The sequence below is a fragment of the Aptenodytes forsteri genome, unplaced genomic scaffold (genome assembly GCF_000699145.1).
Source record: "Aptenodytes forsteri isolate BGI_AS27 unplaced genomic scaffold, ASM69914v1 Scaffold119, whole genome shotgun sequence".
Taxonomy (NCBI): domain Eukaryota; kingdom Metazoa; phylum Chordata; class Aves; order Sphenisciformes; family Spheniscidae; genus Aptenodytes; species Aptenodytes forsteri.
The window spans coordinates 3,199,099-3,220,546 of NW_008796165.1; the positions used below are offsets into that span (position 1 = coordinate 3,199,099).

General features: G+C 50.6%; 1 protein-coding gene across 1 annotated transcript in view; it reads left to right on the forward strand.

Moving 5' to 3' along the window:
* Window positions 1-21,448, forward strand: part of PTPRF (protein tyrosine phosphatase, receptor type F) — a 307,937-nt gene that overhangs the window by 225,565 nt on the left and 60,924 nt on the right. Inside the window, exons 9-14 of the mRNA XM_009287280.1 lie at window positions 4,383-4,652; window positions 7,490-8,071; window positions 8,687-8,820; window positions 9,849-9,993; window positions 15,352-15,657; window positions 18,596-18,789. Coding sequence (XP_009285555.1) covers window positions 4,383-4,652; window positions 7,490-8,071; window positions 8,687-8,820; window positions 9,849-9,993; window positions 15,352-15,657; window positions 18,596-18,789 — 1,631 coding nt within the window. The remainder of the gene's footprint in view (window positions 1-4,382; window positions 4,653-7,489; window positions 8,072-8,686; window positions 8,821-9,848; window positions 9,994-15,351; window positions 15,658-18,595; window positions 18,790-21,448) is intronic.

Genomic DNA, 21,448 nt, shown 5'->3' on the forward strand with positions numbered 1-21,448 from the left:
CCTGCGATGGGGGTGTCGGGAGGGGGAGGCTGGATCCCAGAGTTAGGTGCCAGCTGGGCACAGTGGGAGGGAAACCCAGAAGCAAGAGCAGGCAAGTAGAGGTCCCTACATCTCTGCAAGCTAGAGTGAGGGGTGTTAGCATTGTAGTTTGCTCAGCTGTACTGTGGCCAAGACAGCCAGCAGGGAAAGCAGTTTGGTTTCCCCTTCCCTAGCAGCACCATGCCGTTTTGGAAGCATGGGCAGTCCTCCTGGCACTGTTGTGTTTCCAGCAGAGCCTTGCTGTATGCCAGCAGTGTCTCAGCATGCGAGAGAGGGGCTAACAGCACTGGCCTGTGAGCCGTGAGCACTCGTGCCCGGAGCTCAGAGCCTACAACTCTTGCAGACAGCAGCAGGGAGGGGGGGTCCGTGGTTCTCCAAGGGGGTAACGTCACCTTCAGAGGGAACCTGAGATGTTAGGAAACAGCCACTCCCATGGTGAAAGGAGCCGGGCAATCGATTCATGCTCTTTGCTCTCAAGGCAAGGAATGTGCATGTTAATGCATGCTGAATTATTAACATATCTCAACCTTTGTGGCTGTTGTGTTGCCTGCTCCCCTCCTTCCTCCCCATGGTCCCCCCAGTGAGTGGGGAACCAGTCTCCACGCTGTCCTTTCTCCCTGTCCTGTGGGATCCAGGGCACAGGCTCAGGTTGCACTGCACTGCTCACCACTCCAGGGTTTCACTTCACTTCCCAGGGAACGCTCTCTACGGGGAAGCGTGCTGAATAGTGGAGCAGCACAGAGCCCTTACGATGCCTATTCTTGGGATGAATGACAATGAATCTCATTTTTGACAGTCTGCTGGTTTAACTAAACCTCTGAATTATACTATTGTCCGTTGAAATCATTTTAATATTCACAGCAATTTTCCCTGTGCTGTTCTGGCAAAACCTCCAAACCACCTTCTCTGATCTTTATCCAGAAAGAAGATTAAAAAAAAAATTGCAAATTCTTGTCAAGAAAATTGTAATAAAAAGGGAAATTTCATTGCTGCAATAAATGAAGAACAACAAAAATTTCTGGAGCACTTAAGGTAGCATCATGGGCTGTGCTAGCCCATGTGATTTGACTTGTAAATTGGACAGACATTCTAAGATGCTGCTTTTTGAGGAGTTATACTGATTTAAATTATTACCAGACTCTTATGCTAGAAAAGCAAGCGACTTAAATCTCTGGCTTGAGCTTGAGGAATGTGTTGATGGTGCTCTGCAAGCTGCTGTGAGAGCTCTGCCAGCTCTCGCTAATGCTAACTGACAGCATCTCCCCTTCTCCCTCCGTACTGACTGGGACAAGAAGCTGCCAATTATCCCCCAAGAGGGTGGGAGGCTGATGGAGCCCATCCCTTCCTTTGCACGTGCTCCTGCCAGAGTGTCGTCTGGGCCAGATCTTGCACCAAAGGCATTGCCCTGACCCTCTCCAACCTCCCATGCTGAGAGCTGACCCCTACACGTGGCATCCATTTTTAGCAGCTCTGCCGGTGTGCTAACAAGGGGAGGCCAGCTCAGCCATTCTGTGTCGCAAAAATACACCACAGAGGCCTGTTTAACTGCTCATCTGTTGCCAGGCTTGAGAGCTGAGGCCCCGCACAGCTTCCCGGCATGCCGCAGGCTGCAGTGTGCAGGAGGCATGGCCTGCGTCGAGGTCGGGGACGCTGCAGCCTGCCCACCCTCTTGTACGGATTGATCTGCAGGAGAGTTTTCTTTGTCATTCATCCCTTCCCTAGGCACACGAACACACCAACCACCTCTGCTGCTCCCCTGTGGGTAGGATAGGGGAGAGTCACTTCCAAAGGGGCTCAGCCCTTCCTTTTGCCCTGCAAAGCGCTGCCGAATGAGCCCCCTGCTCCTTTGGAAGTGAATCTCCCCTGTGCTGCCCACAGGGGAGCAGGGGGCAGTCAGCTGCCTGCTTCCCCAGAGAGAGGCAGCTGCAGCACCCACAGGCACTGCCTCTGCAGGACACATCAAAGGGGACATGGAGCTGATGGGGTTCAGCATGGTGCTGATGGGGTTCGGCGTGGCCCTAGGAGCACCCTGAAAGCAGTGCTTGACACAGGGGCACAGTGCGGGGTGCAGGGGAGTCTGCAGCAGGCTGTGCTGCCTCTGGTCTCACAGGGCTGGGAGTCAAGATCTGTTTGTGCGTGCTGGGCTCTGACCTTCCTGCATGGCCTCTTGTCCTTCAGTCTCATCTTCCCATGTCCCTGTACGTGAGTTCCTGTGCACCTTCCCTCTCCCTGTCCTGCCCTCACACCGCTTTCTCTCTGACTCTGTAGTGGCCTCCAGTGCGTGCCAGCCTGTTTGCCTGGTGCATGTGCGTGAGTGCTCTGTGCACACCTATGGCTTTATCCTCAAAGTTTGCTCTTTTTTATTTTAATACAGTGTGGGTGGGTGGGTTTGGTCCTTGGATGGGGACAGAATTTGAACAGCTTCTACCTGAAATAATTCAACGTCATGTTCACTGGAAAATGAAACCTGACTCTTAACGAATGGTGCTGGGATGCTTTGGTTGGAAATACACGCCATCATGTTAAACCATTGCCATGTCCATCAGGTTAACTCCGTATTCTCATGACTGCGTAGCACTTGAGTACACTTTCAGTTCTGTCTCGTTTGGGGAGCGCTGCCCCGTCAGTCAGGTAACGCCTCACTGGCAATCGCTCATGTAGCTATTGATTTGAGACTTAATAATTGATTAAAAGAAACAACCAGCAAGACTTTGGATTTAGACATTCCAAAAAAAAAAAAAAAAAAAGCAAAGGAAGTTATCCTTCCCCTGGCTGGTAAGGAGCTAATGAGCCCTGTTTTGTCACCGAGATGATGTGTAGTACACACACGATGTTGACAGTATTGTCTAATTTATCACGAAGTCTTAGCTCTGTTGTACATGCTAGCGTGGGGGCTTCCGTGTTCAGTCTATTTCTGCAAGCCTGTTGGTTTGGGGATGAATCATCAAAGAGAGCACTAGTGAAATTTGATTTGGGGAGAGTCAGCTTGGCAAGCGGAGCCGATACCTCTGCAGCTCGCCGGGCTGTCAGCAGCTTTACTGTCTGCGGAGACACCATGGTGGCAGGAGCCAGGCCAGCAGAGCTGTGTCCCCCCAGACCCCCAGCACCTGTGGGGCCAGTTGTGCCTGCAGTGTGTTGTGAGCTGGCACCGCCCAGGCTCCTGCCCGATTTCCACCTTCCCCCAGCGCTGTGGCTGTTCGCTGCTCCACCAGCCCGATGCACTGATGGAGGAGCATAATTGGCAGGGAGAGGCTCCTCAGGAGCCGGTCAGTCGTGAACCCGGCCGATGCTCTGGGGCTGCCGTTCTGGTGGAGGAGGCTAGAGGAGAGCGCGGCTGCTGGGCGAGACACATTCGAGCAGTTTCCCTTTTTAACTACAGACCAAAATGAGCTTGCCCAGAGGAGACAAAGATTTACTGAGCACAGTTGTTTCTCTACCCTTGCTTAAATAGGCCCATAACACTAACCCTGAAGAAGGGGTCTCATTTCTCAGTGTCATTTTCCTGAAGGGAATGCATATGGCAGGCAGCTTTAGAGCTTTATTGTAGCTGAGAGTTGCTTACAAATAAGTCTTGAATGAAATACCCAGCAAGGGATTGATATGAAGAGAAGCTGTGCAATGAAATAAGGAGGAATACATCTCCCGAAGTGCTGCCACAAAGGTGGGGAGGGTTCTGCCAGCCCAGCTCTCTTCTGTCAAAATGGATATGATCTCACATCTGTCAGGATTAGTTCTCTCCTGCCCAGCAAGGTGATCTGTTCAGGCCCTGACAATGTCATGCAGCTCTGGTGACTACTTTTACTGAGCCAAGGTAGAACCTGAGTTCCATTTTGAAAGGAATTATATTTTATTTAGCAGCACACGTGTGCTAATTCAGAAAGAAACCCTTCTGCTGCTCCTGCCCAAACCCTGCAAGGTTTAGGGGACGAGTTGCTTTACTTTAGAGCTAATAAATTGAGCAGGTAATTCTGTTTTGCAGAGCTTCAGTGGGCCCTGCACAGAGGGAGTGTGTGACTGGCATTTGTGCATGCTCTCTAATTAGAGGGATGTAATTTAAATGGAGGAATGTTTCATGTTAGTAATATGATTTCAAAAGGCTATGTTTGGAGGGAATGGATTGAGCCATCCCTTAATGAGTTCTTCTAATAAGATGCCAGTGGCTAAGGAAGGAGAGCAAAGTGTGTGCAATTTGGCAAAGCAGTGAACAGCTTTTGCACTTCATTTTATCTGTCCCAAGGGATAGACAGGCAAAAATGTTGAACCCCCCTCGCGTACCCCCGCAATGCAACTGAGTGCTCTCTGCTGGTTCTGTGACCCTACTAGTTGTCTCCTCCTTGTTGCAGTGCGGCGTGTTGCTCCTCGATTCTCTATCCCTCCGAGCAACCACGAGGTGATGCCTGGGGGGAGCGTGAACCTCACGTGCGTGGCAGTAGGTGCTCCAATGCCCTACGTGAAGTGGATGGCTGGTGTGGAGGAACTGACCAAAGAGGATGAGATGCCCGTCGGTAGGAACGTCCTAGAGCTGAATAACATCATGCAGTCTGCCAACTATACCTGCGTGGCCATCTCCTCCCTTGGCATGATCGAAGCCACAGCCCAGATCACTGTCAAAGGTAAGGAATTATTCCTCGCGGTGCTCCTACTTGGGTTTCAGTGGTGTAGCCCTTTGCCAACAGTGGTTTTGGGTGCAGCCAACTGACTGCAGTCTCCTGTGACTTTTCCACCTTGCAAGGGAGGTTCCCAAACCCACAGCTTTCTTTTTTCCTGCTCACAGTATAATATTTGCTTTGGAGGTCATTTCCTCTCTCCCTGCATGTGGCACGATGGGAGACAGGCTTGTGTCAGGCTGGGTCCCTGTTATGCCACGAGGGAACCTCATTGAGTCTGTGCCCATCCCAGCAATTTCTGGCTTGTTCCACGCATCAGCAGGATCAGCTCTGCACAGCGACAGGCCACGGGCTGTCCTGGGGTAGGGGTCTATGGATGTGTGCAGTCAGAGAGCTGTTTGCACAGAGATGTCCTCTTGCAGTAAGGGCAGGACAAGAAGGTTAATCCCAGCAATGTGAAGTGTCTGTGGGCCTCACCAGAATGAGCATCCTCCCCCCCTGCAGGGAGGAGCTATACGCGTTCATTTTAAAATTGTTGCATATTCCTCTGTCAATTTTCTTTTTTCCCCTTACTGCTGTGCCTCTTTCCCTTTCTCTTTCTTTTGTTGCTGTCCTTAAGGCATGCTTCCTGCTGCCGTTTCACAGGTAGCTTTGCCCCAAAGAGGACTTTATTGCTGATTGCTGACCACTGGGTACAGGACAGCCCACCCAGACAGCTCCCTAATAGGAGGCTGAAGTACATGTCCTGCCTTTCCCATCTGGGGCCAAGCAGATCCACACTATCCCTTTCCTCCTCTCCTTGCAGTTGATTTGTAGCTCAGATTTCCGCAGAAATGTCATCTTTTGAGTCTGTCTGTTCTTGCAGGCCCCCTCCTGCACTATGGCCACCTTTAGCACCAAGTCCCTGCTTGAACAAATCACAGAATTGAGTGTTAGCCTTCTCTGACCTGGAGATTAACAGCAAATTCTCTTTTCCCTGGTGCTCGTCAGAGGATGCTTTTAACCTTAGCCACACACCGCTCCCTTTACTCACAGCGCCTGCTAGTCAGTACCTTTTCCAGCCCCCGTTTTCTTACAGAGCACAGGGGTTGCCTTGGTTATAGTACATACCCAAGAGTGTATGGAAGAAAGCGGCATGATGGGGAGATGGTTTGGACGTGGAGGGAGGAGGTGGAAACTGCACCATTACACTGAACGTACTGGTTCCCAGTATTAACCTCTTTGTACCTGGGACGACTCTGCCTCGCTCCCTCTTTGGCTGATGTGATGCCCACTGCCACCCCAGGACTGCAGAGGCCCCCCCAGGACAGGGAGCGGTTTGCTCAGCTCCTTTAGCCCTTTGCCTTCCTCCTTGTTTCTCTGTCTCTTCCCTGCACCTTCACTCTGGATATCTTATTGCCTCTGTCCCTAACTCCTTCACCCAGTGTTGCTTCTCCTGTGCTTGCTGGAAAGTAGACCGTTTGCAAGGCAGACAGGAGAAGCAAGATGACACAGAGCTGATTGCAGTAAGGTGCATCAAAGGTGCCAGACCTGCCTCTTGCTCACATGCAGGCTGCACACCCAAGAGCTGGCAAGAGTCAAGCTTGCGGCTCTCCAAAGGAAAGGGTGGGTGAGTGTCATCTGTCCTTGAAAGCCTGAGGGAGGCTGCCAGTTTCTTGGACGCTCTAGGAAATGTGTTGCTTCAGGCTGTAATATTGGGCGGGATGTGTTTGCCCTCCCTGAGTCCTCCATGGGTAGTGGTGTGGTGTCTGGTTGTGGGTTGCATGCCCTTCCCTCCCATGCCAGCTCAGCCCTCACCGATTTTCTCAGTATTCATGTTGCACTAGCACTGGAAAAGGCATCCTCCCCAGCACTCAGAGCAGGCATGCTCCTATGCTAAAGAGCCTGCCCTCCTCAGCTGAACCATGTGGAAACTGGAAACCTGATGGCTTGCCAAAGAATGAAGTACTTGAGGATCTTAATTTGGGCTGAGCATTTTTCCTAGTTCCTCGTCAAGCACAGCTGCATTACAAGTCACTAATGACTTTAACTAGGGTGGTTCATAGGAGGTTTAAACTTACTGTAGACTTTAATTCAGTCATTGTCTTAAAGTATTTGTGTACTCTGCAAATCTCTCTCACACACTCATTCTCTTTCTTTGTTCTTTTGGTAAAATGGCAAATCTGGAAATGTTTGCTTGCAGTAGTTGCATTCTCATTAACACTTCAGAGATGTCAGTGTCACAGAGTTCTTGTGTAACAGTTTATTGTCTGGTTGCAGTTTGACACAGCACCCAGTGAAATAGTGGATGTGAAAGTTGGTAATTTCTCTGGCTGTATCCCTCCTGCATGTACTATAATACTTACAAGGCATTCCCCCATCAACCCATCTAACAGCACTGTCCATGAACTCCCTATGACCTAAGATGCTGTCTCTGTGGAAGCAGGAGCATAGCTCCAGATTACCTGTGGTGCTCTGATTGCTTTACTGTATCCCTTTGTAAATCAGCTGTACACCTGGCTTCTGGGGCCAGCCCAGCCCAGCAAGCACCTTCCCACTGCCAGCTGAACCCCCATGACAGAAACATTCCTGCATCCCCGTTGAATTACCTTTATTTAGCCTGCTGCTGGTAAGTGCGTCAAGCACGTCTAATAACATGATTGCTCTGTTTATCCTTCCATTAAGAACCACTTCAAGCAATATATGGTAATATAAAAATGCATGTTCTAGAGTATGAAATGATTTCTGCCTTTTAAAGAAGAATGTTAATGGGAGGTGGCAGCTCCATTTTTATCCCTGTGCACATTGCAGGGTTTGAGCTGACTGAATTATTTAAATCACACCTCTCTGCCTTTCAATTGCAGCACTGCCAAAACCTCCAACAGAGCCATTAGTGACTGAAACAACAGCTACCAGCGTGACCCTCACCTGGGATTCAGGCAACTCCGACCCCATTTCATATTATGTCATCCAGTACAAGCCCAAATCCTTGGAGGGTCAGTTCCAGGAGGTGGATGGTGTGGCAACAACCCGCTATAGCATAGGTGGGCTCAGCCCCTTCTCAGAGTATGAGTTCCGGGTCATCGCAGTCAATAACATTGGCAGGGGTCCCCCCAGTGAGCTGGTCGAGGCCCGGACAGGAGAGCAAGCTCCTTCAAGTCCACCCCTCAAAGTCCAGGCACGGATGCTGAGCGCCAGCACCATGCTGGTCCAGTGGGAGCAGCCGGAGGAGCCAAACGGACAGATCCGAGGGTACCGCGTTTACTATACCACCGACCCACATCTGCCTTTGAGCATGTGGCAGAAACACAACACTGACGACAGCCACCTCACCACCGTGGGGAGCCTCATCACAGGGACCACATACAGCATCCGTGTCCTGGCCTTTACTTCAGTGGGCGACGGGCCACCCTCGGACATCATCCAGGTCAAAACGCAGCAAGGGGGTACGTATGGAGTGAGGTGTCGCGACTCCGTGTCCACCCCAGTGGTATGCACCTCAGCTGTTTGTCTGATCTGCACCAGGCATCGCAACTGCACTTGGTGCTCAAATGGTTGCATGTCAGAGTGGCACCCCCGCCCCACAGCCATCAGATTTAAGCTGTCAGCTTGTCCTGGGGAGTTGGTATCAATCTCTGTACAAGTAACACAGCCCACAGTTTTGTCTGGGATACAGTGGCTAAAAATGTGACACAAGGTCCTGGACGTGGATGTTGGCACCTATGGAACTGTGCCAGGCCTTCCTGGGGTCTGAGTACACATGTGGAAGGAAGGAGCTGGGATGCAGTCAGGGGCTGGAAGTGAGCACAATTTCCATAGTCACCTGCCTGGGTCCCAGAGGTGCTTGCTTGTTGCCTGGGTTGTTTGACTGTGACTAAGCACAGAGGTGCTTGCTTGTTGCCTGGGTTGTTCCAAGAGCACAGTACAGGGGAGAGGGAAGAAGGGAGGGTCCAGAAGAAATGAAAGAGGATCCTCGCAAGGTGAAATGCAGACTCTCCAAAGCCGTGCGACTCCTTTACCTGCATCTGCCACCTGGCCCTAACCATGTGTTTGGTCCCCAGTTCCCGCCCAGCCAGCTGACTTCCAGGCAGAAGCAGAGTCTGATACCCGCATCCTGTTGACGTGGCTGCCTGCCTCTCAGGAACGCATTACCAAATACGAGCTGCTCTACTGGGAAGGGGAGGATGGCACTCAGGTGAGAATCCTGCCTCTGTGTCAGCAGCACTTGGGGCCAGACATCACAATTCAGCAGCTTGGGAAGGGTGTCTGCTTGAGTTGGGGTGGCAACGGGACTGTTTCTTCTCCATGGTTCTTCTGTCTCATGGGTGTGTGATAGGAATATGGCAGTCTCTGTCTGGCTTCTGTGTAAGTGACCTCAGTAGTGCTTTTTGATGCCCAGCAAAGTAGCTAGTGACTGGTTTGGGACTGGAAAGGCTCCAGACACCATCCCTGAGGCATCCTTACTGCTGGTGCCTTTAAACAGTTGTGCAGGCCGGTAGGGCTTCCAGTTGGGTCTGAAATGGCCTCCAAAGTGTGTCTGCTGCTCCAGGACTGGTTACGCTTAAGGAACAGATTGAGGGTGGCCTAGAGAGAGCCCTTCCATGTTTACTGTCAGGTCCCTAAAAGAAGTCCAGCTCTAAATATATCAAAAGTAGTGCTGGCTGCAGGGCAGCACAGTGAGAACTGTGCCATGACAGCATCACAGTGTCCCATGGACCTCTCCTCCTTCTGTATTTGTAGTGGCATGAGAGCTGCTAGAAATAAGTGCCCTCCGGGTGAAGTGGCAGCAAAACAAGTCCTTCACCAGCACTGTTTAGGTGCATTAGAGATGCCAACTACTCCAGGACAAGGGCTTTACTCTGTTTCACAGGCAGACACTGTCTGTTGGGAGGAAACAAACTCATGTGCCCCTCATCTGAACTGTATAGCTGGACCCAGCATTCCCACAAAGCTGTCAGACAGTGAGTGCAGTCTGGATGCCAAGCAGTGCAGCCTGGCTGTCAGAGAGGTCTGCTTCACTGCAGAGTCCTTGTATTTCACCCAGAAAGCTCCATGCCTTGGAGTCCTGCAGGACTGCAACAGGTTTGGCAGCATGGCTGTGACTTTCTGTGGGGCCAGAATAGGTGATGGGGCTGCCTATTCCCTTGGCATCGGGAGCTGAGCGTCAGCTTTTCTGTATTCTCCAACTACACCAAATAATCTGTGTTTCATTTTATTTGCCAGCAAAAGGTGGAGTTTGACCCAACCTCCTCATATGCTGTGGAAGGTCTCAAACCAGACACACTGTATAAGTTCCGTCTGGGTGCCCGCTCAGAGCTGGGGGTAGGAGTCTACACCCCCATGATCGAAGCCAGAACTGCCCAATCCAGTAAGTTTCTGACACTCTGCACTACTGAAGACAAAGCAAAAGCAGTCCAGTTTCCATTGCCTGGGCACGGAGTAGCTCAATGCCTCTGCCCTTGTGGGTCTGCAGGGATGCCAGCATGCAGTTTGCTAAAGGGTGTAATGGGGAAAGTCAGCTGGGGTTTTGGATCAGGGCTCTTTGGCAGAGGGGGTGCACCCAAGTGGTAAGTTCTTTCTTCATGTCCCTTTGATCATGCTGTCTTTCCCTAAGGGTAGATTCATAAAAACTGATGGAGGAGTGAAACAGGCTGGGAAATTGCTTTGGAGAGATTGATTTGAGTGGGTTTGTGCATCTCTATGAATTCACTCCCATGCAGACAAGCTGTCTGGACAGGCAGCATATGGGTGTTTGGCTCTAAATGTGACTGTCTCCAAACCATCGGATCTTCACCCCTTCACTCCCCATTCCAGCTGCCTTGCTTCTGCAGGGGTCCTTAACTGGTCCATACGCTTGATTGCAAGGTGAGGCATCCTTTGAGGCCAGATGTGCCTGTGGCTGTCAGGCAGCTGGTGGAGTCAGTTTGGGAAAGCGGCTGTTTGCCTGGGTTGCGTGAGCAAGCGAGGCTGCTGCTTCTGGGACTGCAGCGCTAGGGGAAACCAGAACAAGCTGCAGCCGAGTTAATAGAGAGGCTAGATAATGAGGTGACCCAGGCAATATCACTTTCATCCTCACTCTGCCCCATGTGATCACAGAGCAGGAGTTCGCATTGCTCTGATTGGCAGCTCAAAGTGCTACGCATAAGCAGATTAGGGCTATCAAAGGCCCCTGCGATAAGCTCGTTTTCACTAACGATTTTTGGGCTTGCCATTATGCAAAGAGCATTAAAAGGGGGAAAAAAGATATTTCCGTTAGCACCGTCTGTCTGGGATTTACTAGCTATATGGGGTGAGCAGTTGGCAAAGGCAGACAGCCTTCCCTGCAGGGAGGGTGCCAGCATGCACAGCAGCCGAGAGCCTGAGATGGCCATTAGAAAGTGAGCTCAGGCAGGGAAGAGCAGCTCTGCTCAGTATTGGAACGACCTTCTCTTTGAGGAAAACTCAGCTTCATTAATATATCAGTCACAGGGATTCCTCCATCTCGTTATGTGAGCTAATGGTGTCTTAGTGCTGCACGATAGACAGGTGTGAAAGCGGAGAGAGGTTCAGATCATGCAGTTATAAATATTTGAACATTGAGAACAAATTCTGAGTGTGGGGATTTGTATACCTATTTCAGATAGCTTTTGTATTGATAGGCAAAGGTTGAAGCAACTCTCCTGCCACTTAAATTAATTCCATCAGTGGATGCTCTTATCCTTGAACACACTTAATCAGAGACAGCTCCATGCATAAATGAGTCCTTCAGAGTTTCACAACAGTCCAAGTAAGAGAAACCTTTGCTTCGTGGACTCTTGAAGGCAGACATCTTCCCATGACCTACTCCACATGCTGTCTGCTCACAAGGGATCTCATACCAGTTTGTTTTTAAGGTTGTCACTTCACTGGCCAGCGGAGCAGTAGCTGACTGGTTCTGGCATCTGTTTAGTAAGAGAGATGTAGACAGGTTGGAAGAGATTTGGCCAAAAGCCACAGAAATACCTTGGTCTGACCAGGGGAAACCCTCCTTACATTGAGGGACCTAAGAGTTCATCGATTTATCCAAGAAGTGACTGGGTCTTGGTTTACAGGCCCCTACTTGAGAAGATTTCTGATGGCACTCTGTTCTATAAGAAAAGTCCTTGGCAGTTACTACTGGGCTATTCAGTGAGGGTGACAAACCATTGGCTGAACAGTCCCAGGGCAGAGTGGATTCTTGGGTACTGGGGGTCTCGAAGTCAAGGGGGTCTTTCAGAAAGCTCTGCTTTAGCTCGGCAGAAGTTGTGTGCACAATGCACAACTTCCAGGCAGAAATTCTTTGGTCTGCACTTAGCAACACCTCAGGTTAGATGGTCAGATCCATCCCCTGTGGCCTTAGAACTTACAAATCTAGAAAGACTGTTGCTCCCAGCTTCAAATTGGTCTCCTTCCTGCACTCTTCCATCTGATTGCCCTGAGAAAGGCTGTTAGATCTTGGAGGTTGACATGTTCAGGTGGGACACAAACTGCAGAAGCAGTCAGACTCCTGCTTTCCAAAGAGCCCGTGTTCAGGCTCTATTCCTGGCCCTGACAAACCAGTCAAGGGTAAGGTAGGAGGCACATCATTGCTTATGAGTCACTAATGGGCTGGAGAAGGATGTCTGTATTGCTGCTGCTGGGCTTTTCTTGTGGCATCCCTGCTCAGGGATGCAGTGCCCCTTTGCACCCTTCCAGCAGCACAGCTCGGACCCCATCTCCTGAGAAGACAGCTCCTTTCCGGGCTGTCTTTCCTGCTAAGCTGCTTGCTTAGTTGCTGGGCACCCTGTAAAAAGTACAAGTAATGCTGCTTTGAGGGTCTGAGGAGCACGGGGGAGTTTTCCAAGAGTCTACAGTGCCTCAGGCAAGCAGTATGATGCAGGAGGGGAGCGTCAGCTCTGTGCCCATCAGGCCTCAGCATTAAAATGCTGTTCTCACTTGAAATACAAAGGTGGGTCTTGAGGCTGCCTTTTCCCTAGCTTAAGGAGTAGGTGGGCTGGATGGGTGCGCAGGGCTGCTGTGGGCCGGCGAGGGGGGCCGCTGTGAGTAGCCTGGAGGCAGCAGAGGTTTGCACAGTGTGCGTGTGGGTACATCTGCGTGTGTGAGTGCATGCTGGTCACCCAGTCTGCTCTTTGCTGGCCCCAGGAGGGACACTTCCACTCCTTGTGCATTTTAAGTTGATCCTGCTCATGTTACCAAGTTTTATTTTGCTTTCAAGTGTTAATCTGAGTTTTTGCCTTGCACATCATGTGTGTGACTCTTACCCAGTTAACAGCCAACGTTTGACCTGCCCATGCTGCCAGCCAAAGCTGCCTTTGGAGAAGGAGCTCACTGCCGCATCCCAAGGGATTGCTGTGGAGGCCCAAAGTCAGAGCAAGTCTCTTCTGTGAAGGGCCTCTCTACAGACAGTGGCAAAGGAAAGGCTTGCCAAGCTCCTTATGTCTCACCTGTCCCCTCTAAGGGATGCCACCAGGCGCTGCGTCTACCTTACGCCCTCCCTGAATTCACTCTTGGTGTTGCTTTGGTGCTATATTTTCCTACTCTCTTCCCTGCCACTTCTCTGCTGATTAACCAAAAGAGTGTGAGGATTCATTTTCTACCCGTACTCCCTTCCGGTATACCAGATGGCAGGGCCGTTCCCACTCTGCCTCCCTCGTGTAGGCAACTGTTTGCTTCCACACATTGTTTTGACTTCTCTTTCCTCCAGTGTAGCTCCCATAGCAGCAGCCTGACTCTGCTCAGGCATCATCTCTTCCAGCTTCATCACTGCCTGCTCTCCCTCCATCTTTCCTCTCTCCAGGCACCCCAACCCAGGCATCAGGGACGGGCCCTGCTCTCCAAGCACAGAAGTGGGTGCTAAGAGTTATGTGCAGCCTGTGACCACCTCTGCAAGCAAGTGGGCCTTGTTCCCAGCAAGCAAAGGTCACCAGTGGCATTGGGAGGTCCTGCTGTCCCCAGCTTTCCCAGATCTCCTCCCACTGCCATCCTGTGCCCAGCAAAGCCAAGGCACAATTGTTGGGTGCTGTAATTGTCTGAGGTCCCTGCTGCCGTCTGGGGTAATGTAGGTTGTGTTTGCCTTTGCACAGGCGATGAGCAGGCAGGCTTGTCCCTGTTCCCCTGGAAGGCTGGTTCTGGTGCACTGATGGCTTCAAGGACTGCGGCATGGGGAACGGCACCAGTCTTTTTTCAGGCGTTTCTAGGTTTATGGTTGCAGTGAAGAATGGAAGTGGCCTTTCACCTGCCATGGCAAAGCAAGATGCCTTGTACTCCATTATTACTTGGCCAGACAGCTTCCTAGCCTTAGAGCAACTATGTGCGCATTTTTGGTGGTGGTGCCCTGCCCTCTCTGCTTAGGGCTTTTGCTTTCTGTGCAAGCACGCAGGGATGCACCCATCTCCCTTGTGCCTTCCTCGACTGAGCAGGCTGCTTCCCTCCTCCAGGTTTCCACCCTCATGAGAAACACCTGAGGGGAGCTCCCCTTTCCTTTGTGTGTGCCCTGCCAGCAGCAAGGCATGGCCCGGGCAGCACAAACACCTCTGCAGGGTGGCTGTGCTGTTGTGTTAATAGAGGTCCCAGGATATGTCTGCAGCATCCCTGGGCAGTGAGGCAGAATGAGAGGAGGCTGCTGCTGCTGTGAGAGGGCTCCCATGCTGCCGGGATCCTGGATGAAGCAGAGCATCTCCAGGGCACTTGTATGATTTGTTCCCTTCTCCCACCTTGCAGAACTGCTGTCCTGTGGCAAGGTTGCCACAGCCCTCAGTCGCCAAAGCCTTCAGTCATCTCTCCTTTCCCGGTCCCTCTCTTCCCCCCCCAGATTTGTTTCACTGCTGTTCCCCAGAAATGGTGTGTGGAGGGGACTGTTCCTCACCCCGATGAGAAGCATCTGCTGCCTAGATCCCGTTCCTCCCCCTGTGGCCAGTTAGCATTGCTGGGGATTAGAAGTTAACGCAAACTGCAGGTGTTTTTTTGCCTGGGAGGGGATAAGACCTGCCTACCTTCCCCTGTACAGCTCCATAGGCCAGGAAGCTGCTGAGGCAGGTAACCAGTTTGGTGGGCATGAAGCAGTCCCAGATACTAGGCACACATGCAAAGCAGCACAATCATGTTATCTCCTGTTTCCACATGGTGCCTGGCTCCCACCTGGGTCAGGGTGCTGCTCACAGCTGATGGTCGTGGTTTCAAACCCTGCCTGGACACACTCCAGCCAACCTCAGTCACCTGCTTTCCCTGCCCTCTGTCGTTTCCTCCGCTTGTCTAGGAGTGGGTTTTTGCAAGTATTCATGCAATCTGGTGTGTGAGCTTCCCCTTCTGCCACTCTTGCCTTCTGTAGCTTCCTATCTCTTCTGGTTTCCATCTGCTTCAGATCTTCACCGAAAGCATCTTTCTTCTCCCTACCAGTTTCTCTCTCTCTCTCTCCTCCCGGCCCCTTCCTTTACTGCCATTTGTTGTGTTTGGTAAAGTGAGCGTCCAGAATCGCTTTGGGAAGAGGTGTTCTCTGATGCAGAATAGCACTTTTGTCTCCATGCTGTTCATCAGGCTTTCAAATACAAATTGCCCCTAGTGCCATCTTTGATCATCTGCAGGGAAGGCAGGCAGTAGTCCAGGAAGCTACGGGCTGAATTTCCATGTGTATGTTCAGTGCTCAGTTGGCTGGGTAAAAGTTCCCTGTGCATTTTGGTTTGTCCTTCCACTCATTTCCCTTCATCTCCCCACTTCATTTATTTATCCCCAGCCCCCTCCGCCCCACCCCAAGAAGTCGAGTGTGTAAGCACCAGCTCCACTACCATCCGGGTAAGTTGGGTGCCACCGCCTGCCCAGAGCCGCAATGGGGTCATCACCCAGTACTCCATTGCATACCAGGCAGTGGAAGGAGATGACAACACCAAGCATGTGGTGGATGGCATTGGACGGGAACACTCCAGCTGGGAGATCAAGGACCTGGAGAAATGGACCGAGTACAAGGTGTGGGTAAGGGCTCACACCAATGTGGGGCCAGGACCGGAGAGCATCCCCGTGCACGTGCGCACTGACGAGGATGGTAGGTGTTACTGAGCAGCTCCTTCAGCTACTGCCTTGGGGTAACCAGGACTCTCCTAGCTGAGTTGCTGGAAAAGGGCGGGAAAGGAGTGGGGATATTGGCCTGGGAGTGCTTTTCAGACAGGACCGGAGGCTGTTGGGAGCAGCGCTTTGGTCAGCTGCTCCAGGGAGTGGGTCTCCACAGTTGCCCTGGGGTGGGGTAGGGGAATTGCTCTGTTGGCCCTTGCTCTGATACGATGGTTGCCTCCAGGCTGTGGGTCAGATGTCCCGGCATGGTCCCACAAGGGTCCTGTGTGTGCTAGCAGTGCTTCCTGTGCACATGAGGAGGCATTACACTGCTTTGCCATTTTGGCTTTCTAGTGTTTGGTGGTGGTGGTTTCCATTTTACTGAAGGTAACGTGAGTTCTCCCAGCCAAAGTCTTCTCTCACATTGTGAGATCAGGACTTAAAGTTTACGTGTTGACCTGAAATCCAGCAAACTAAAGAGGGGAAAAGAAATCCATTTGAAACTTGTAGATATTGCAGGAAAGCTGCTTCCTGCCCCAGCTTCCAGGCAAGCCACAGCTTATATAAATCTGCTCTTCCGCTCAAGAGTCAGAATATCGCATGTACAGAACACTTTACTGGATACGACAGCTTTAAAGACAAATTGCTTTGTATTAGCAGGGCTGTCAGTTATGTCATCATGACTTAAGCCATTTCCTTTGAAAGTGCCAGAGCTCAGGGTGACAGTAGGAGCTTCCATGGCTTTATGCTGACCCCAGAAGCTGCAGATTTAAAGGGAGAAGAAAGAGATGCAGCATTCAGGCAAAGAAAGGATGATCTCTGCATTGCCTAGTCAGCGTAGCAAATTGAAACCAGACATGTTACAGTTTCCCTAAATGGGCTGCCACTGTCCCCCACGTCTCCGTCGCTCTGGAAGTGGTATCTGGGAATGCTCGCTGACTGCATTCCTGGGCTGGCAAACACATCTGTGTGTGTCCTGCTGCCTGTATTGTTTGCTTCAGTTCTCATTCAGCAGAGTTGTAGCCCAGGGGAAGCTGCTACCCCAGAAATGTCGCAACAAGCTCTCTCAATTAGTTTTCAGGCACCGTGGTTGGACATTCCAGCTTAGCTGTCAGGAGTGATTTCATATCCCTCCAACATGCTGATGCTCAGTGATGAGCATCAGCATTCCCATGATGAAGGAATGAGAAATGCTAAACCGTGATCTGAAAAATTGAACTTCCCCTGTTGTTCGTGACGCAGCACATACTTCCCATAATAGGGTAGGATAGTGTTCCTCGAAACACTGTGGTCTGCTCACATTCACATCTTTTCGTGTCCCCGCAACATCCCCGTATCATGTCCTGCCGAGGCCTCCCGCCTTCTCTTGCCAGCAGAGCTCAACACACAGCTTCTGTCTGGTTCTCAGGGAGGATCTTGTTTTTCGCTTGGACTCCCAACTGTATGTGTGGGCAGGTGTCTTGCTAGGGCAGGAGAGCCCTGTGGCTTGTGCAAGGTCAGTGCACTGAGTGAATTGTGGATTACAGCATAGGCTGTTCCAGCCAGAAGGTGGTAACTATTCAAGCACAGCCCCCTCCATTCCCATGCCTTGAGCTGGCCTCATGGTACTAAAATGCTCCATTCCTCCTTTCTCTATTTTATTTAATTATCTACAATTAAGAAGGACATCTGGGGAAAATAATGAATTGCCCTGTGGCTTAAAAACTGTGCTTACCTGCTGGGTAGCTGTTTCTTCCCATCTACTTGGTTGAAATAGCAATACTCATTATGTCTGCTTGTCAGTTATCCATCCCTAATTATTTAATACTGATTAGTTCTTGCTGTGTTGAGAATTGGGGCATATGGGGTTCCAAACCCCTGGATTTTCCCAGGCAGTGGAGGGTGGAAGGAGTCCTGCAGCAGAGGTGCTAGGGTGGAGCCCAGGTCCTTCACCTGGGTACCGGGCACTCACGTAGCAGCGGTATCCTCCACAGGGAGTGCACACCTCTGCTCCTCGCTGCTTCAGCTGGAAGGAGCTTTCCAGGAGCAAGTGAGAAGCTAATTTTTTAGCACTGACATTTTTGTCACAGTCAATGCAAGAGCAAAAAGTAATAAGGAGGTAATTTTTCCAAATGGTAAATAGGGTATAAATACATTTTTAAACGGGCCTCACCTTGCAAGAAAATTGATATTTTCTGGGCAGTGTAATTTTTCATTTTATTATCAAAAAGCATTCAGCTGGCCATGCATGAAATACAGTCCCCAGAGCTGTCACAATCCCCATGGGCCCCTTTATCTGGCTGAGTTCAGTGACTGCTGTCTCTGAGCTCTGGGTTACTGTTTTAGGATGGTGCTTTTCCCCCTCATTAACCTCTTGCTGTCACAGTGGAAGAGCACGTGTGCACTCTGGCTGGTGGCAGGTACCAGGGCTCCCCGCGAGGCAGGCTTGGCGCCCAGTCACGCTACCTGGGGCTGTTGGACTGTGTTTAGATGTATGCAGAGGGATCTGAGAGGAGGTGTTGTGACAGGCAGGATGCAAAGAAGGCTTCAAAACCCCTGCCTCTGCCACAGGGCACCCTGAGCTGCAGGTGGTTACCATATTCTTTATATTCTGTTACATTCTTGTATTCTTCCTTACTCCCCTACTGCTGGAGATAAGAGAGGGCTAGATGGACCTTGGGTCTGAGTGCACAGTGGCTTTTATTAGGGGTGCTCCTGCATATCACAGTCATGGTTTTTCCTACTGAGAGTAGCAAAAGTGCTTGGATGCTGGGAAGGGGTCGGGGATATGGTCACCCTGGAAAACTGCAGCATGACCTCCTGGGCAGGTACAGGGAACTTGTGCCAGCAGGGCCGTCCTTGCAATGAGGTGGAGGGAAGACAGCAAAGGAGTGAGAGGTCGCTGACAGCAGTTGTGTGGTACCTGCTAACTGTCCATCCTGTGTGTGTTACAGTGCCCAGTGCCCCACCGCGAAAGGTGGAGGTAGAGTCTGTGAATTCGACTGCCATCCGGGTGAGCTGGAAGCTGCCCATCTCCAACAAGCAGCACGGGCAGATCCGCGGGTACCAGGTTACGTACGTGAAGCTGGAAAACAACGAGCCCCGAGGGCAGCCAGTGATCAAGGACGTCATGCTGTCGGAAGCACAGGTACAGTGTGGGGACCACAGGCTGGCGGGCATGGCACCTTCCCTCTCCGCAGAGGGCCAGGCTGGATGGATCCAAGTATTTCTTGGCCTCCTTGCAGCTCCAGAGTGTGGGGACTCAGCCCTGCCTGAGCAAGGCGAACAGTTTATCCCTAAACTGTGGCTTACTAATGGGTAAAAAGTTTAATCAGGAGAGGATTGCTGTAGGAAAGATGATGTATTGGACGATGCTCCTCTCTTACTCCTTCTCCAACATGTACCTCTCTCTGCCTGCCACGTCCTGTGTAGACTCCAGCTGGAGCAAATTGTGTTTTGTCAGTCAGGTTATAAACCGTTGGAGAGTTTTAAATAAGCCTTGAGTCTGCTTCTTTCGTGCTGCTGACTATGTTCAGGGCGAAGCTTCTCTCTCAGCAGAGTCCACCGGGGTGCTGCCTGCTTGTGGGGCACAGGGGTGGCTCTGCACCATTGGGTGGGCACAGCACACCAGGCAGGGCAGCCCTCCTCTGGCTCAGCAAAGCCTGAGGAGGCTTTTGCAAGGCAGGGACTTGACCTTTCATTGCCTCTTGAAACCAAACTGTAGGTGAAGCCAACTGAGTCTGAGGCTGGGGGGGGGAGAAAAAAAAAAGAGAGTGAGGTGCAGGCCCACGTCGCCTGTAAATTACTTTGTCCTTTGCAATCCCCGTACAACAATCTGCTCATATTTGTGCGATCTCCTGGATACCTCACCGGCTGTGAGCTGAGGCCCTGCCCTTCCTTCCTGCTTTTGCAAGGCAGGGACTTGACCTTTCATTGCCTCTTGAAACCAAACTGTAGGTGAAGCCAACTGAGTCTGGGAAAGGCTGGGGGGGGGAGAAAAAAGAGAGTGAGGTGCAGGCCCACGTCGCCTGTAAATTACTTTGTCCTTTGCAATCCCCGTACAACAATCTGCTCATATTTGTGCGATCTCCTGGATACCTCACCGGCTGTGAGCTGAGGCCCTGTTCCCACACAGTGCTCCAGGCATGGTTATGCACTCTGCTCAGCCCAGCAATGCGTAGTTGCCTCTTTACCAAGGTCCAGGGAAGTTTTTGGTGCCCTGTCTGTGATGAAATACAACTCTTCTTTGGAGCAAGGATCCTTCGTCCTGGATGACCCATGCTGTTCTCAACAAAGATAATCGTATAAATGAAGTACAGGATCTGCTGCTGTTGGAAGCGATGAGTAATCGATTCGGAGCTGGCTTGCTTGAATGATGCCCAATATAAATACTGGAGAGCTGCAACGATTAATTGATCTGTCTCCTGAATGCAGCTGTGAATCATTTATACGTTTGTCAGTGGGGAGTGCAGTGCACAGAGGCGGCTTTACTCCCCATTCATATTCTGAAGGATAAAACTCAGTAATAATGTGGAAGGGGAAAACTTTAAAGAGAGAAAATGCTTTGAGGGTCCTTGCAGTGTTGTCAGGGGCACGTCTGTTTATGTTTCAGATGTTGCTTTATTTCAATCGTTAGAAAAGCTGCTTACTGGCCTTTACTTATTCCAGGAGGATATAATCTTCTGTGTTGTTTGAACAATTGATGCTGTGTTGTTCAGCTGGAGTTTGGAGTTAATGGGTTGGTCCCAAGCGTAGGTGGGCAAAGTTGGCAATGTTGTTCTTGTTGGTGTTTTCAAATATTTTATGCTTGCCAAGCCAGTTCTGCTTTCACTCCTTACTCACACATTTCAGAGAGAGAAACCCCATGCTAATGTGCAGGAATGAGGATGCCAGAGCCAGAAACTTTCCAAGGAGTGCTGGATTTTGCATTCTTTTGAATGTGTGCATCAAGGAGGCAAGTTGCTTGAAGTTTCCTGCCTGACAGACCACTTACCAGTCTTTCGTATTTGGTGAATTTATGTGGGAAAGTTCTTGATTGCTGTGATTATTTTTTTTTCTGGTGTGTATGGTGCTGAACTCATCCGCTGTAATTTTTGGCTGGAAGTGAAGGCCAAAAGATAGTTGCAGAGAAGTGACTACTCTGAAGGAGTCACGTCACTCTTGGGATACACTAATAATGACCCTGCAGGGAAGAGGTTTCACTGACTTGGCAGAAGAGATCTTTATTTCCCAAAAGAGTGAGAAGCCAGGCATGACCTGTGCTTGTGATGAAATACGTCTGCTCCAGAAGCTGAAGAACCCTGTAAGAGCTGCCATCTTTCAGTACAGCAGTGCCAGATCAAACTTTAATGAGTAGTCTTGGAAGAGTTATTTTCTATGGAAGAAAACAAAAGATTCACTGGAACACCTGTCCCTGAAGGTCACAGGATGAAGATGACCAGAATATAGCCACAGTTCAGTACTCATAAACATTCATAAACATTTATACCAGTGCACAAGGAGAGAATTAAATTGATTGAAAATCTGGGGTCAGAGAAGAAATTCTCTGGATGTGTAGGCAGAGCCCCTCCTCCTGCCTAGCCAGCCTGTCTGCTGATTTTGAGTAGGTATGTACCACATAATCTGCTTCCTGCAGATGGTATGAAGACACTGGTATTAAAGCTGACTCATGATTTTTCCTGATTGAAGATGAGAAATAGAGAGAGAGTAAACGAAGATGAAAGGAAAAAGGAAAGGGAATGGAGATGTTAGCTATGCAGATAATATAGATTCTGAGTTTTCAAAACCATTTGAGTGGAAAGGACTAA